We start from the raw sequence: 17883 nt of genomic DNA, 5'->3' as shown, positions 1-17883 counted from the left end.
CTCTATCATAACACAAAACAAAAAGATTCAATTTAATTGAAAGGCAACATATTTAAAAAGAACAAAACATTATTTTTACGCAATCCATAATTAGCCTATGGGACTTACTGCCACCAGATATTGAGAGCAAGAGTTTAATGGGATTAAAAAAGCAACTAGAGAGTCAAGAGTAACAAAAACATCCATAGTTTCGTTACATAGGATTTTTTCTTTTTTTTTAAATTAGAAGCTATAAAAGCCTAATTCTTAAAGGCTTAGAAAGGCATTAACTAAAATAGTTAAGAAGTTTGCCTCAAAAATCAGCAATATATGATTGTGAACTGTGGGATTTCTTGCACCTTCCTGTGAAACATCTGCTTCTAGCTCATGTCAGAGACACGAAATTGCTTTAAATGGAACACAGCTCTGATGCAGCATGGCAATTCTTGTATGTTCCTAATACAAAACTATGTATGGTATAGTCATGATCTACAGTAGTTGTCTGAGCTCAGGCTAGAAAAACAGGGACTCCTGAGTTCTAATTTCAGGTAGTAACTCCATCTGCAGCCACCGCTCAAACACTCAATGTCAATAATACTTCCCTCTACCTCACAATAAGATTGTTCTGAGGATTAATTAGTGTGTGTAACTCACTTTGAAGATGACGATTTTTTTAATGTTTTAAAAAGTTTCCTTTAAAGTTCAGGAGGCTTGTCAACTAAAACACCCTCTTAAGAGGCTGCATCATCTATTATTTGAAATGAAGCAATATAGCAGAGGCCTATGTGGCTGGGTCTACACTTCTTGCCCTCAATTTTTTTTAACCTTTGTTATGCTATCAACACTGCAGTTCCATCAGAAGCAGCAACACTTGAAACACTAGCCTGACAAGGCATCAGCAGCTACCAGCATTTTAATCAGTGTCAGTCATTTTAACCCTTCAGTTCTAGGTGACAGTTAAAATGCCATCAGACATGGGTGCTGAAATTCCAGAACAAACAGTGCAGATTTTGGTCACAAATGCAGAAACTGGTTAAAATTGTCAAAAAAATATTAGGCAGCCAGTGTTTCCGCTCCTCCCTCAGGATCTCTCACTTGTTTTAGAGTCACTAGTCAATAGTAGTTAACGTCTGCTAAGCATTCAGAAGTCATCTCAAAGAGAAGGGAAAGGAAACTGAATAAATGGAATTTGCGTGGAGGGAGTGAGAATGAAAAAAGAGGATGAGTAATGGAAAGAGAATTTTTTTAACATTGCTATAGAAAAATTGTCACCACCCCCCCCCCCCCAAAAGTAGCAGAGCTTTCTTTATCCTTCCACCAGAAGGTTAACAGGCATCAAAACTTAGGTCATTTGCAAATACTGGTGAAGACTTATCTATCCCAAGCCATAGCTTTTACTTAAATACACTAAACATTGGTTTTATTCAGGAAGTATGTCTCCCCCCCCCGGTCATTTCCTTGGTTGGTCTCAGCACCAGACAGCTTCACAGACAGTCTGGCTTACTCTAGTAGGATTAAGTCAGTGATATGTTTCTCCTATTATTTTTACTTGCAGTAAAATAAATTTTAATCTGAAGTTTGGAATTTAATTCTATTTTTAATACTTCACTAGCTTTAAAATAAATCTACAAGAATTCTCCTTCCTGCAATTGTCAAACACGGATAAGACATTTGGAGCACCTCTCACTCCACATAACAAGTTGTGCAGGTTCTTATGGAAGCAGAACAACACTTGGTCAGTCTACTCCACCAATTTAATACAGTACTATTGAATACAGCAAATCTTCCCCACAGGGACCATCTGGATGTAACACTGAAGCATCTGACTGTAAGACAGCAAAATAATGTGCTACATGCTCCATCTACTGGCAAGACACAGCAATATGAACTAAGTTTTATTACAGCAACTTTGCAATAGTTAAAGGGGCACTTCTAGCTGTTGTAGCCTCCAAAACATATATTTTAAACTGCTTCAGCAGTGACTAATTTACCAGCTACCCGGGACAAGACACACCACCAGCACTGTCTCATCCACTTCTCTCTCTCTCACACACACACACACGCCCCTCTGTCACTCATGTCATACCCCTGAAAACCCCACTCACCCTTCACTCATGTCACTGGTGTGTTCCCACAAAACTTACACCCAAGTCACATCAGTGTCACCTCCACATAGGGCAAAGTTAGATGCCATGGTGGTAAAACACCCCTGAGTCCACATGAGCCCTGTCTACACTACATCTTTCCTCGTTGCTATCACTGGTGGATCTGATGAATTATAGGTTCCCTATTTTGCCAGGGTACGTGGAGCGTACACAAAGCTATTTTTAGCAAATATTCCCCATTGGTACTACCAGATTTAGTGTACACAATTGTAAAAACATTGAAAGCTGCCAGAGCCTAGGACTAGGGTGACCAAATGTCCTAATTTTATAGGGACAGTCCCAATTTTGGGGGCTATTACCCTCCACCACCCCCTTCCCCGATTTTTTACACTTGCTATCTGGTCACCCTACTTAGGACAGCCACCAGTGTAACTGAACTAGGGATAACAAACTGTGTTGGGATTTTATATTTTTGGTATTTATTTTAAATTAATTTTAATCTGACACTACATGGCCTATTTGCTCGCCAGGACCTCAGAATTGCTATAGCTTCATTTTATAATTGCAATCTCTACCAATTTCTTTTATATATTTAGTAAACACTGGGTTTTGTCTGTATAGACAGCAGAGCTCTAACAGCTTTGGAAAAGGATGCAGAACTTAATACCAAAGAAAAGGCAAGATATACCCCTCAAAAGCACCAGTAAAAGAAGATTCTGACCCTACAAAAATATTTTACGCACAAAACTAAAAAGTCTACCCTGCACTTAAATTATTGCTTAAGAAATCTGACTGACAGTAAAAAAGAAAAATATCTCAGAGGCCTGACTGTAAGAATGATCCATGTTTTCAAGGTAACGTGAAGTAGAATTAACTATCAACTCAAAGTGTGAAAACAGTATGCCAAGGATATTATGAAAATGCCAACACTGAACTTCACAATATGGATAGCACAAGAGAAGTAGCAAACACAATCAGAAGCATATGGTCAAATTTAGCTCTTGGTGTACAATCAGAAGCATATGGTCAAATTTAGCTCTTGGTGTAAATCCAGAATAACTTCATTTACTTCAGTGGATAACAACGTATCAAAAGAGAATGTAGTTCATAATAAAGAATAGGATAAACTGAGCCAAGCTGAAGGTATCCATCAGTTGGTATTTTCAGGGATTAATTTTCATCAGTTCCTATTAGAATAACCCTTTTAAGTCATCTACAATGTGACATAGCTTCAATCAATGGTAGTAAAAGTGGAAGTCACAATCTAGAAGCAGCTCAACTGCCTTTTTCACCATGTCATTTAACCCTGAGAAACAAAATTGCACTGGAATAGAGAGAGACCTTGAGCTTTAATCAGTGAGAAACAAGCATTCCAAAATACATTACTAACATTAAAATTAAAAGTATGGCACCAATTTCACAAAGTAGTAAATAGGTGAAATCCAAATGATAGGACTTTGTGATATAAAAAATGCACTAGTCTTGGTTATTCTTGACCATAAATCTTTATTTGATAAAATGTAACTGCAATTCTTTGCTAAACTTGTTTTAGTAGTAGTTTTGCATAAACAATCATTCTTTTTTTTGCAATTTTGCAAAGCCACTGAAATATCTGAGGGGGAAAAAAAAGTCTCTTCTCCAGTATGGTTCCCAAGGAGAAGATGCGCAACATCTTGCTTTATAAAAGGGTTTATTATTATATGTTTCATATGACTTACCCCAATTTTTGGCAACTATTCTCTAAATGTTATAAACAAATCTCCTGGAAGAGAAAATTGATCAGGAAGATGCTGCAATTGCATACAAAAAGACTACATCAAAGCTAGATCAACCTCATTTATAAGGAAAAATTGAATTTAGTTTCAGCCTTAAAGAAAAAAATGGAAGTCTGTTTCAGAAATGCTAACTATAAAGAACAGTTTTGGTCCCATATAATCAAACTATATCAATCATTTTCTGATATTACTATTAAGTTTCTAAGTCAAATGTTGCCAAACTTTTTTGATAGCAAAGACTACCTCATCCCCTCCTAATTTCACTGACCTGTAAATCACAAAACATCCTACTCTGGCTCTAAAATATTCCCCCTACATTCAGAATCAGTCCTTTCCAAACCTATCACACACAAACTTTCCACACATTATGACAGTCAACAGAAATCTGTAGAAGGTACTTCAGTTTTAATCTCTCTTCCAAAGGATTTCCTTTTTGCTTTTCTATAAACAAAATAATCTTCTAGATAATACTTAGTCCTGCTTCAGTGTAGAGGATTAGACTAGATGACCTATCGAGGTCCCTTCCAGTTCTACGTTTCTATGATTCTAAGATTATCGTCTGCAATCTGTTTTACCACCACCTCACAAAATCAGTCCTGCCCCACAATCTGCTGCCATTCAAGCTCCCTTGTTCCTCGCTTAGTCCTGCTCTTCATTTGCTTGAGGCCGTCCCCTCACTCCCTTCCCTGCTTCCAACTTCTTTCTCATGCTTGTTCTGGACCCTAAGCCCCACAGTTCTTTCTCCCTAGTCTCCAGATCCTGTGCCTCCACCTCTTTGACCCTCTTCCCCAAGATATTGGTGGTCCATCCTGGCTATTCATTTAATTCTCCGTTTCTTCCTCTAGTTCCCAGATACCTCACCCCAGCCCTGCAGCCGCCTAACCCAGCTCCCTTCTTACCACCTAGGTTATTGACTGCCTCCTGCCTGCTCCCAAATCTCAGCCAGCCCTCTAGTTTTCTTCTCTCCCACTCTCTATAGTTCCAGATCTTCCTGAGGACAGTGCCTTGACACTAGCTCAGTTTGCACTTATATATTGGAGAAGCTGGCAGTTCCTTCCGTTGATGGCTCCTCGCTGTACCCCTGAGGCAACGGCCAGCGCGTCACCTATAGAGGGCCAGGAAGAGAGAGGAAGGAAGCAGCAAGTTTTTCTAATACAATAGTGACTAGTGGTGCTGACCCTCCTTTCCACAAGAGTCCTGGCTGGAAATGAAGGAAGGAATCAGTAGCACAGCACCTCAAAGACCACCAGGAATCACTCTGTGGACCACAGTGTGGCAATCTGATTTAGGGCACATAAGGACTGAGTGCAAACAATCATTGGCCATCTTCTTCTCTACCTTTATTTTTATGTAAAGTGTCCACATTTTTCTTTATTCATGTGGCAAAACGAGAACACAGAAAGCAAACTTCTGCTTCCACTATTTTAGAACATCTCAGACAAACAGTTACTTCATATTGCTGATTATTGAATTCCTTAAGCATAGGAACTGAAGGACTGGGCAAGAAACAAGGCCACAAATACAGGCCACAGACTGGAATTATTTGATGCCAAATCTATCCTATATATTTCCAAAACATTTTTTGATGCCAGGAAGGTAGCATCATTACCATGCCAAACACACACAAAGCGGGTGAGGGAATAATATCTTTTACTGGACCAACTTCTATTGGTAGAAGAGACCAGCTTTCAAGCTACAGAGATCTCTTCTTCAAGCTTATCTCTTCCACCAACAGATGTTGGTCCAATAAAAGATGTTACCACACCTTGTGCGTCTCATATCCTGGGACCAACACTCATGCATGGACGGATGCATGCACACAGCCCCTTCCCCCCAAAAGTACACTGGAGAAAAAGGAAAGATCAGCGAAAAAATTTCCCGCTTCGATCTATGTGAACTTCCCTAAGAAATTATCCAGTTTTTGCTTAAATATTTATAATTGACCCCACAGTTTCAACTGGAAGCTCATTCACTAGTCTCAGTAAATTGCCCCCACACATTCCCTCTGATATGCCCCCTTATTCTGGTTGGTCAAATAAGCTCACATAGTACAATTTTATAACCAAGCTCACTGCAACTCATTTAATTACGTTTATCAGTAAACGTCTCAAGAATAATTGTTAGTCCCTATTATTACCTAAACCACATTCAGAAAACCTATACAGCATACCATCAAACATAATACAAGATACTTTTGTACTTTAGAATTGATGTCCTGATTCTGCAAGGTGCTGGACAACCTCATCTTCCATTTATTTAAATGAGATAAGTTGAGGGTGCCCATCAGCTTTCAGCACTGGATACTTAAGTTGCTCACAACTGGATTCCTGCAAGCAAATTAAAGCCTACTAATTTCTACCATAAAAAACGGCCTTATTTAACACAGGAAATATTTACTTATGTACAAATGTGAAACACGAAGATCGTAAATTGAAAACCTTCTTAAGATGAATAAAAAATTATCTTTTTCTGGGGGTTAGAATTATTTTACACTGAAAAAAAAATATTTTAAAGCTATTGCAATACTTGTATTTTTTGCATTGCAAAGACAGTTTGAAATCCTGCTTTCCACTTCCTTTCAATGGTTGCCTAAGCAGAGATTTAATGACGCTGGAAAATGGATGCCTCTTAAAGACACAAGAGCTATTTCTACAGGGGAAATAAAAGAAATCACTAACTAAAACAGATATTTTACAGAAATAATAGTCCTTTTCTAGGTGTATATCAAATCCTTGGTCATTGCTCTCTGGGCTAGTGCTCTCGCTTTGATACAATGTGATCTGAAGTACTCACATGCACATTTATTTGCAGAGTTATGCCAAACCGCTATTGCATTTTTTTGTTTGTTCCGAAATGCCTCTTCAACTCTAGTTTCCGTTTTCCGTACACTGGAACCATGAGGATTTATTTGCTCTGTTGTTACTGATAAGCCTGCACATAAAAGATATGCATACCTATTTAAATAATCTGAGCAGTATAAAACAAACACAAAAAGAAGCCTAGAACATAACATTGCATTAAAAACAAAGCAATTAACATATTTAGATGGACATTGCTAAACCAAGATTTAAATGAATAATATTTGCTTTTAGCAGGCAATAGAATGTATTGGACAAAGTCTTAAAAACTGTCAAATGTGATGGCTTCAGGCTTATCTGCATTTGAAACGCTGCAGCAACACAGTTGTGTAGCACTTCAGTGTAGACACTGCCTACACCAACGGGAGGAGTTCACCCATAGAATCACAGAATATCAGGGTACTCAGTGCTCTCCCACCCAACCACAAATAGATTCCTCAGGGGTATAGTAAACCTTTTCCCCCAACCCAGACATCCTACTCCAACAAGGGACCTAAACTTAGTACTAAAGAGCCTGACTAGGCTGACAAAAGGCTCCTACGAACCGCTGTACAGGGGTGAACATCTATTTTTGGACGTTGATCTGTAGATCCGGTTCCAAAGACAAGTCTACAGAAGTTTAAGTAACCTGGCAAGCCCTGCTGAAGGAGCGGGCTCTGAGGAGACAAGCATCCAGGTAGGGGTAGATCATAATCCGCTGGGAGACTAGGTGAGCCGCCGTTACGGAGAGGACCTTGGAGAATACTCCCAGAGATGATGAGAGGCCAAAGAGGAATACTCTGTATTGGTTAATGGTCCTGGCCTGGGATAAATCTGAGAAATTGTCTGCGAGAAAGTAGGATTGATATGTGGAAATAGGCATCATGCAGGTGGAGAGCCGAAAACCAATCTCCCTGTTCCAAAGATGAAATAATCACTGCTACTGTGACCATCCTGAATTTCTGAGCCTTGACAAATTTGTTCAGTGCTCTGAGGTCCAGTATGGGTCTCCAACTCCCTTTGTCTTGAGTATCAGGAAATAACAAGAGTAGAAATCTTTGCCACCTCGGTGTTGAGGTACAGGCTCTATGGCTCCTAGACAGTGAAGGTGATCTATTTCTTGTCATAATAAACTCTCAAGAAAAGAGTCCCTGAACAGAGATGGAGAAGGGTGCTGGGAGTGGATGGGAGGAGGTGAAGTGGATGGAGTACCTATTGTGGACAATTTCCAGAACCCATTGGTCGGATATTGTTCTTTACCAGTTGTGGAATGAAGCAAGGAGGTACCCAAATGGGTGTGAAGGGCTGGTCAGCTGCAGTTGATTGAGGGGAGTGGTCTGTCGGCACCTCAACCAAGATGTCAAAACTCATGTTTTGAGGTAAGTGATTGTGAAGAGGAAGACTGCGGGCCTGATGGTTTACATTTGGAAAATCTGCATTTTTATCTTGGAGGCTCATAACAGTGTTGCATTGGGAAATGTGGTACATGGGATTTATGCTGAGGTTGCGGACTACGTTTTCTTTTTTGTCCAGGTGTATAAATCCTTAATGACCAGAGAGTGGCCCTGGAGTCTTTAGGCTTATGGAGGAATGTGTCAGTCTTCTCGGCAAACAATTTGGTGCCTTCCAAGGGGAGGTCCTGTACTGTAGTGTGTACTTCCTTAGGGAAGCCAGACAGGTGCAACCAGGATGCTCGCCACATAACCATTGCTGTAGAGATTAGACCGAGCTACAATGTCAGCTGCAAAAAACACTGACTGGAATGCTGTATTGGCCACCAGCTGTCCCTCACTAACAATGGCCCCAAACTAGGGCTGTCAATTAATCACAGTCAACTCACGCGATTAACTCAAAAAAATTAATGGAGATTAAAAAAAATCAATCACAATTAATCACACTGTTAATAGAATACCAATTGAAATTTATTAAATATTTTGGATGTTTTTCTACATTTTCAAATATATCGATTTCAATTACAACACAGAATACAAAGTGTACATTGCTCATTTTATATTTATTTTTGATTACAAGTATATACACTGTAAAAAAAACAATAGTATTTTTCATTTCACCTCACACAAGTACTGTAGCGCAATCTATCATGAAAGTGCAACTTACAAATGTAGGGTTTTTTGTTATATAACTTCACCCAAAAACAAAACAATGTAAAATTTTAGAGCCTACAAGTTCACTTAGTCCTACTTCTTGTTAAGCCAATTGCTAAGAGAAACAAGTTTGTTTACATACAGGAGATAATGCTGCCCACTTCTTAATTACAATATCACCTGAAAGTGAGAACAGGCGTTTGCACTTTTGAGGCTGGAGTCGCAAGATATTTACGTGCCAGATGCACTAAAGATTCATGTGCCTCTTCATGCTTTGGGGAGAGCTGTATGTCCCCTGTTCTGTTTTACCCGCATTCTGCCATATATTTTATATTATAGCACTCTCGGATGATGACCCAACACGTTTGTTTTAAGAACACTTTCACTTCAGATTTGACAAAATGCAAAAAAGATGCAAATGTGAAATTTCTAAACATAGCTAAAGAACTTGACCCAAGATTTAAGAATCTGAAGTGCCTTCCAAAATCTGAGAGGGATGAGGTGTGGAGCATGCTTTCAGAAGCCTTAAAAGAGCAACACTCTGATGCTGAAACTATAGAACCCAAACCACCAAAAAAGAAAATCAACCTTCTGCTGGTGGCATCTGAGTCAGATGATGAAAATGAACATGCGTTGGTCCGCACTGCTTTGGACTGTTACCAAGCAGAACCTGTCAGCAGCATGGACGCATGTCCTCTGGAATGGTAGCTGAAGCATCAAGGGACATATGAATCTATAGTGCATCTGGCATGTAAATACCTTGCGATGCCACAACAGTGCCATGCAAACGCCTGTTCTCATTTTCAGGTGACACCGTAAACAAGAATCAGGCAGCATTATCTTCTGCAAATGTAAATGTTTGTCGGATCGATTGGCTGAACAAGGAGGAGGACTGATTGGACTTGTCGGCTCTAAAGTTTTAAAATTGTTTTATTTTTGACTGCAGGGGTTTTTTTTGTACATAATTCTACATTTGTAAGTTCAACTTTCATGATAAAGAGGTTGCACTACAGTACTTGTATTAGGTGAACTGAAAAATACTATTTCTTTTGTTTTTTTACAGTGCAAATATTTGTAATTAAAAATAAATATAAAGTGAGCACTGTACACTTTGTTTTCAGTGTTGTAACTGAAATCAATTAAAAAATGTAGAGAACATCCAAAAATATTTAAATAAATGGTATTCTATTATTGTTTAACAGCACAATTAATCGCAATTAATTTTTTTTAATCGCTTGACAGCCCTACCCAAAACTGTGCACAGTGTGACTCTGGGAGCTGATCAATAAACACGTTAACCTTGGCGTAACTGATGAAATCATATTTTGCTGTCAGAGTTTGATAGTTTGCAATTCTGAATTGCAGTGCAGTGGTTGAATAGGCCTTTCTCCCAAATACATCGAGGCGCTTCCAGTCCCTCTCACAGGAGATGGACCTCACCTGGTGTTAGCAACTTTGGGAGTTTACTGCATCCACAACAGTGGAATAAGTGGTGGGGGGGGGGGGGGGGGAGGGAAAAAAGAAACTTCATATCCCTAGCTGGGACATAATATTTTTTATCAACCTGTGTGCAGATAAGCGTGACTGATGCCAAGGTTCGCCATATAAGTTTATCTGGGTCCAGAAGGGCCTCATTGATGGGGAGGGCTATTCTGGAAGAAGAGGAGTGCAAGATATCCAAGATTTTCCAATAGGTTCTTATCTTCTCAAGAGGTACCTGCAATGTGTCTGCCACCCTTTTAGCTAGCTCTTGAAATAGCCTAAAGTCATCTACTAGGGATAGCAGAGGGGGCATCACTGCTTTCTCTGGAGAGGAGGAAGAGATGTTGGTCCTCCTTGAATCCATCCTTCTGTTCCCTCCAGGATCTCCTCTGGATGTTCAGAGACTCTGAATACCACAGCTGAGGAAGAGCGTCTCAAAGGCTTACGGTGGGCCACACTAGATGCTCGTGAGGCGTGGAGTCTGTATGTCGCCCAGGGATCCCAGTAGAGCCACTGGGGCGGTGGAAGGGGTTCCGGTAGTGGCGCCTATTGTTGGCCATACCATGTTGGTTGAGGAGCAAACAGGTTGGTAATGGGCATTATTAGGAACATGGGAGGAGTGACGGGAAACAACCTCCTCCTGTTCGCTATTCCGAGTCACCATTGGAGGTGCATGATATGGTACTGGTGGAGAGTCCAGTGTCCAAAGTAAACTTAGCACTGGTACAGAGCAAGGAAAACTTTGGTATGTCAGATACCATGAGGTCTCTAGAGTGTCTAAATTCCTGAAGTGCTGACCTACTTGGTGCCGATGGTGCTTGCCGGTGGGCCAGCAGCAATGAAGGGATCGGTGATCTGGGCCGTACCGAGTGCTCAGAGGCTGGATGGCTCATTCTTGATGTTGCTAATGGTAACACTCATACCAGCATCATCATCTTAGCGGTGGTACTGTCTCTGTTTCTGCTTTTATCTGCCATTACTGTTGCTTTGGTGCATATGCCCATCAGGTCCTTAGATGCAGCAATTGTACCTGCTGCTTCAGACCTTCATTAGCTATGGGTATCATGTTTAGACTGTCTCCATACTGACAGTATCGATGATACCAAACAAGACAGTGACCTTTCTCAGCTAGCTCAGGGCTCACTCAGGGAGCTCATGGCCCTCTTTGTTTGAAGACTTACATGAGGGGTCTGCGACTGTTTTCTTAAACCCATAGTCTATAGATGTTGAGGGCTGTGGGGAAGATTTGCACCATTTGGGTGACTCCTGGCTTGGGTTCGGGGAAGGCTGAAGAGCTACCTCCATGAGGAGAAGTTTTAGTCTCAGTTCTCTGTCTTTCCAAGATATTGACTTGAGATGTTGGCAGAGAACCCGCTTTTGGGAAATGTGGCTTTCCCCATGGCAATGGATGCAGCAGGAATGTTTATCCATTATAGGGATAACTTCCTTGCATGAGACACACCTCAAAGTCTGGTGAACCAGGCATACCCCATGCTGGGGCAACCCCAGACACAGGGGGAAAATAAAAAGTCCCCCTCCTCCAAAAGAAAGAAAATAAAGGACGCTATACAACTAAGAAGGGGATTAACTAACATTTGAAGTGCTAAGAGAAAGAGAAAGATCAGATGAACGGACTGCTAACAGCTCCGTGTTTAGTCAGGTATGGTTGAGAAGGAACTAATGGAGGGTTCGCTAGCACGCATTGGTTAGTCTCATGGCAGAGCACGGGGGGGGGGGGGGGGGGGGGAGGGAACATGTGCGGGCCGAATGGACACTGCTACCAAAGTTCTCTGGCAGCACAGGGACACAAGTGCACCTACCGTGGAGCACCGACAGGGGCACTAGTCAAAGAAGAACAATGAATTGCATCAACCATCATGTTGCTGATTCACCCAGCTTACAGACCTTCTAGAGTTTCTCTCAGTCCTCATTGGACTTGACTAAAAATTTTGTTCCATCTGTAAATGTTTGCCCCTTCACCCTTTATCCAGCTTATTAAAAATATATCAAACAACAACGGTTCTTGTACAGAAAGTTGCTGCACACTGTTTTTTGCCATAATGAAAATTAACCTTTAACTCCTACTCAGATTTCTCTCTCTTTTTGATCCACTATAATAATTTGCCTCCAACATCATGACTGCCCAATTCAGTAGTATATTGCAAGGGCCCTAGACCTTTTGGAAGTCTAAATTAAGTCAACCATTACTTTACTGACACAGTCAAAGAATACTAGCAGATTAGCAAGGCATGATTTTCCTTTATTGAAATCATGCTGGTTGGATCCTATCATATTGTGATCTTTTACATGTTTTATTACTCAATTTTTAATTATCATTTTGATCTATTTATCAGCTGCACCTGTAATGTTTACTTGTCTTTAATTTCTTAGATCACCCCTACAGTCTATTTACAGGTAGAGCTGGTAACACTGTCTTTAAGTTAAGGTTACCCAACACTTCCCATTATAAGACCCTTTTCAATTGTTTATAACTTTGCCATACTAAAACCATTACAATTAGAATTTTCCATGCCAGACATCTCCCTCAGGCTAATTTGGGGGGGCAAGTTTAGAGAAAAATGGTTCAGCTGTTTCAGAGAATGAGATCAGGGAAAAGGAAGTTATTTTTCCCCATGTTAAAAGAAATTCTTACAGCCATTTTTCTGATAAACTCCAGCACATCCATGCTTTGGAACTAGGACTTCAAATTTGACATGGGGATCATTCTGGTGCAAAACATGCCTTTTGCTATTCTTGTGGGAAAAATGCTCAAATTTGGCCAAGTTATAAGCTCTTGAAAAAATCTCAGTCTGCACATGCTCAGATGATACTTGTTAGAGTGTGGATAACTAGTTTATGATCACGTAATTAAAGACTATGATAATGCATGTGCAGAAAGGGACCCTATTAAGGTTGCACAGGCCGCTATTTTTGCTAGCAGCTCAGTCACTTCATTTTTAAGCTCTTCAGAAGTCTTGGATGAACAACTTTCTGGACCTGGTGATGTATTACTTCTTAGTTTATGAATCTGCTCCAGGATTCTTTACTCTGATAGCTCAATATCATTGACTCATAGTCTTTAAGGTCAGAAGGAACAATCAGGATCATCTAGTCTGACCTCCTGCACACTGTAGGCAACAGAACCTCATCCACTCATTCATGTAAGACTCTGGCCGAGTTACTTGAAGCTGATAGTACCTCATCTTTGCTAAAGGGCAGGCTAAGAGGCAGGTTTTCTTGGTGTAAACTGTCGTAGCTCTATTGATTTCAGTTGATCTGTAACAATTTACACCAAGAATCTGCCCCTAGGTATCTCCCCTATTGTGAAGACTAATGCAAAGTAATCATTTAGCTTCTTAGTAATGTCCCTATCTTCCTTAATTGTTCCTTTTACTTCTTGGTGATAAAGCAGATGCCTTCACCAGCTTTCCAGCTTCTGATATACTTAAAGAATTTCTTGTTTGATTTTAGATCTTCACTTATTTCCTCTTTGGATTCCATCTTAGCCCTCTTAATTTTTCTTACATATTACCTTCTGGAGTTTAGACTCCTTTTAGTGGCTTTAGTTGGCTTAGATTTCCATATTCTGAAGGGTATTTTTTTGGTTCAAATACTCTCTTGAAACTTGCCATTTAGGTTTACTTCTTGATTTCCTACTTCCTTTTTGTTCAGAGGTACACAGGACTTCCAAAACTCTACTACAAAACCCTCCTCTATAAAACACAGAATAATAAAATAAAATAATAATAATACTGGTCCATTACTAGACAGAAAAGGTACAATTGTCAATATTAACACAGAAAAGGAGAAGCGTTCAGTAAATATTCCTGTTCTGTATTTGGGGAAAAAGACAGATGTACTTTGGAGCACAGCACTTGAGTTCAAAAAGATCTTGACAAACTGGAGAAATGGTCTGAAATAAACAGGATGAAATTCCATAAGGACAAATGCAAAGTACTATATTTAGGAATGAAAAATAAGCTGCACAAATACCAAGTGGGATGTGCCTTCCTAAGAAGGAGTACTGCTGAAAACAATCTGGGGTCGTAGTGGATCACAAACTAAATATGGGTCAACAATTTAAAAAAAAAGTGAATATCATTCTGAGATGTATTAGCAGGAATGTTGTAAGCAAGACACGAGAAGAAATTCTTCAACTCTACTCAGCAGTGGAGAGGTCTCAACTGAAGTATTATGTCCACTTCTGGGTATCATACACTTCAAGAAAGATGTGCACAAATTGGAGGAAGTCCAGAGGAGAGCAACAAAAATGGTCTAGAAAAAATGATTTATGAGGAAAGACTGAAAAAATTGGGTTTGTTTAGCTTGAAGAAGAGAAGACTGAAAGGGGAGGCGATAAGAGTCTTAAGTATACAGAAGATTGGCTTAAACTGCAGCAAGGGAGATTTAGGTCAGACATTAAGAAAACTTCCAGTTCTTAACTGCCCTTACAGTTAGGAACAAAATTACCTAGGGAGGTTGTGGAATCTGTCATTGGAGGTTCTTAAGAACAAGTTAGATAAACAAACACCTGTCTGGGATGGTCTAGATAATACTTAGTCCTGCCTCGGTGCAGGGGACTGGACAAGATCACCTATCGAGGTCCATTCCAGTTCTATGATTCTATATATTCAGGAGGATGAGGATGAGGATGAGGATGAGGATGAGGATGAGGATGAGGATGATGAGCTTTCCATTCCAACACTAATTCAGGAGGATGTTAAATAGGAGCTACGAAAGTTAAACCTTTTTAAATCAGTAGGTCTGGATAAATTGCATCCAAGAGTTTAGAAGAGCTGGCCTAAGGGCTCTCTGGACTGTTAACGTTGATTTTAAATAAGTCTTGGAACACTTGGGAAGGTCCAGAAGACTGGAGAAAAGCTAACATTATACCAATATTTAATAAGTGTAAACAAGGCAACCCAGATAACCATAGGCCTGTCAGTCTGACATCGATTCTAGTGAAAACAGCCTAATAGCTAATACAGGACCATTAATAAAGAATTAAAGGAGGGTAAGATAATTATGGGTTTGTGGAAAATGGATCCTGTCAAACTAAGTTGGTATGTTTTTTGATTAGGTTACAGATTTGGTTGACAAGTATCAGGGAGTAGCCATGATAAAGTTAATAGCATTGATGTAATAGACTTCTGTAAGGTATGCAACTTGGTACTGCATAACGTACTGATTAAAGAACTAATGAAATACAAAATCAATATGGAACACATGAAATGGATTAAAAACTGGCTAACTGTTAAGTTTCAAAACAAAACTGGAAATGGGAAATCATCACTGAGCAGGTCTGCTTCTAGTGTGGTTCCAGAAGGACCAGTTCATGGCTGTACGCTGTTTATCATTTTTGTCGATGACCTGGAACAAAATCACTATTGATAAGGTTTGCAGATGACTCAAAATGGGGTAGTGATAATCAAAGAAAAAGGTCGGGTCACTGATACACAGTTATCTGGATCAATTGTTAAAGCTTGGTGTAAGTAAACAGTGTGTTTCAATACACCAAACAAAAAGAAAAGGAGTACTTGTGGCACCTTAGAGACTAACTAATTTATTTGAGCATAAGCTTTCGTGAGCTACAGCTCACTTCATCGGATGCATAAAGTGGAAAGTACAGTGAGGAGATTTTATATATACACACATACCACAGATTGAAAGAGCCAGAAGAGTACCCAGATGTCACCTACTACAGGACAGGCCCATCAAAGAAAATAACAGAACGCCACTAGCCCGTCACCTTCAGCCTCCAACTGAAACCTCTCCAACGCATTATCAAGGATCTACAACCTATCCTGAAGGACGACCCGTCACTCTCACAAATCTTGGGAGAAAGGCCAGTCCTTGCCTACAGACAGCCCCCCAACCTGAAGCAAATACTCACCAGCAACCACACACCACACAACAGAACCACTAACCCAGAAACCTATCCTTGCAACAAAGCCCGTTGCCAACTGTGCCCACATATCTATTCAGGGGACACACACCATCATAGGGCCTAATCACATCAGCCACACTATCAGAGGCTCGTTCACCTGCACATCTACCAATGTGATATGTGCCAGCAATGCCCCTCTGCCATGTACATTGGTCAAACTGGACAGTCTCTACGTAAAAGAATAAATGGACACAAATCAGATGTCAAGAATTATAACATTCAAAAACCAGTCGGAGAACACTTCAATCTCTCTGGTCACTCGATTTCTGATCTCAAAGTCACTATCCTTCAACAAAAAAACGTCAAAAACAGACTCCAACAAGAGACTGCTGAATTGGAATTAATTTGCAAATTGGATACAATTAACTTAGGCTTGAATAGAGACTGGGAGTGGTTGATTCATTATACTAAGTGAAACTATTTCCCCTTGTTTATTTCTCCCCCCCCAACTGTTCCTCAGACGTTCTTGTTAACACCTGGAAATGTGCTGGAAATGGCCCACCTTGATTATCACTTCAAAAGGTTTTCTCTCCCCCCACCCCACTCTCCTGCTGGTAATAGCTCATCTTAAGTGATCACTCTCCCTACAATGTATATTTTTTCATGGTCTGTGTGTATATATAAAATCTCCTCACTGTACTTTCCACTTTATGCATCCGATGAAGTGAGCTGTAGCTCATGAAAGCTTATGCTCAAATAAACTGGTTAGTCTCTAAGGTGCCACAAGTACTCCTTTTCTTTTTGCGAATATAGACTAACACGGCTGCTACTCTGAAACACCAAACAAAGTTATTCATCAAGAAAAAAAACATGTAGGTTTTACTCACAAGATGGACTTTATCCTGGAAAGCAGTGACTCTGAAAAAGGCTCGGGGTCATAGTGAATAATAAGCTGAACATGATCTCCCAGTGCGATGTTATGGCCAAAAAGCCTAATGCAATCCTTGGATGTACAAATAGGGGAATCAACAAATAGAGCAGGAAGTTGAGAGGTTATATTACCTCTGTATTTGGCACCGGTGTAACTGCTACTGGAATACTTAATGTCCAATTTTGGTGTCAATTCAAGAAGAATGTTGATAAACTTCAGAGTTCCAAGAAAAGCCACAAGAGTGCTTAAAGGATTAGAAAACATGCATTATAGTGAGACTCAAGGAACTCAAGCTATGTAGTTTATCAAAGAGAAGATTATGGGGTAACTAGATCACATTCCAACTTCCTAAACGGGGGAAGAGAATTTGGATTTCTGAGGACTCTTCAGCCTAGCAGTCAAAGCTATAACAAGTTCCAATAGTTGGAAGTTGAAGCTAGAGAAATTTAGACTAGAAATAATATGGAAATTTTTAACCGTGACGGTAATTAGCCACTGACACAACTTATCACTGGATGTGGTAGATACTCCATCACTGGAAATCTTTAAATCAAGATTGAATCTGAAAAGCAGATTGACTCCCTCAGGGAACTGATGGGCAGGATCCCCTGGGAGAACAACATGAGGGGGAAAGGAGCTCAGGAGAGCTGGCTGTATTTTAAAGAATCCTTATTGAGGTTGCAGGAACAAACCATCCCAATGTGTAGAAAGAATAGTAAATATGGCAAGCAACCAGCTTGGCTTAGCAGTGAAATCCTTGCTGATCTTAAACACAAAAAAGA

At 40.1% G+C, this 17883-nt stretch overlaps 1 protein-coding gene across 8 annotated transcripts in view; it reads right to left on the bottom strand.

The window, feature by feature from the left end:
* ATAD2B (ATPase family AAA domain containing 2B) overlaps positions 1–17883 on the bottom strand; it is a 165226-nt gene that overhangs the window by 23166 nt on the left and 124177 nt on the right. For all 8 annotated transcript variants that reach the window (XM_037893978.2, XM_037893980.2, XM_037893986.2 and 5 more), the window contains one exon: positions 6653–6790. In XM_037893978.2, the coding sequence (XP_037749906.1) occupies positions 6653–6790 (138 nt within the window). The remainder of the gene's footprint in view (positions 1–6652; positions 6791–17883) is intronic.

This window comes from Chelonia mydas, chromosome 3 (genome assembly GCF_015237465.2).
Source record: "Chelonia mydas isolate rCheMyd1 chromosome 3, rCheMyd1.pri.v2, whole genome shotgun sequence".
Taxonomy (NCBI): Eukaryota; Metazoa; Chordata; order Testudines; family Cheloniidae; genus Chelonia; species Chelonia mydas.
Note: the sequence above shows the minus strand (reverse complement) of the source record. Positions and strands in the feature narration are given on the sequence as shown.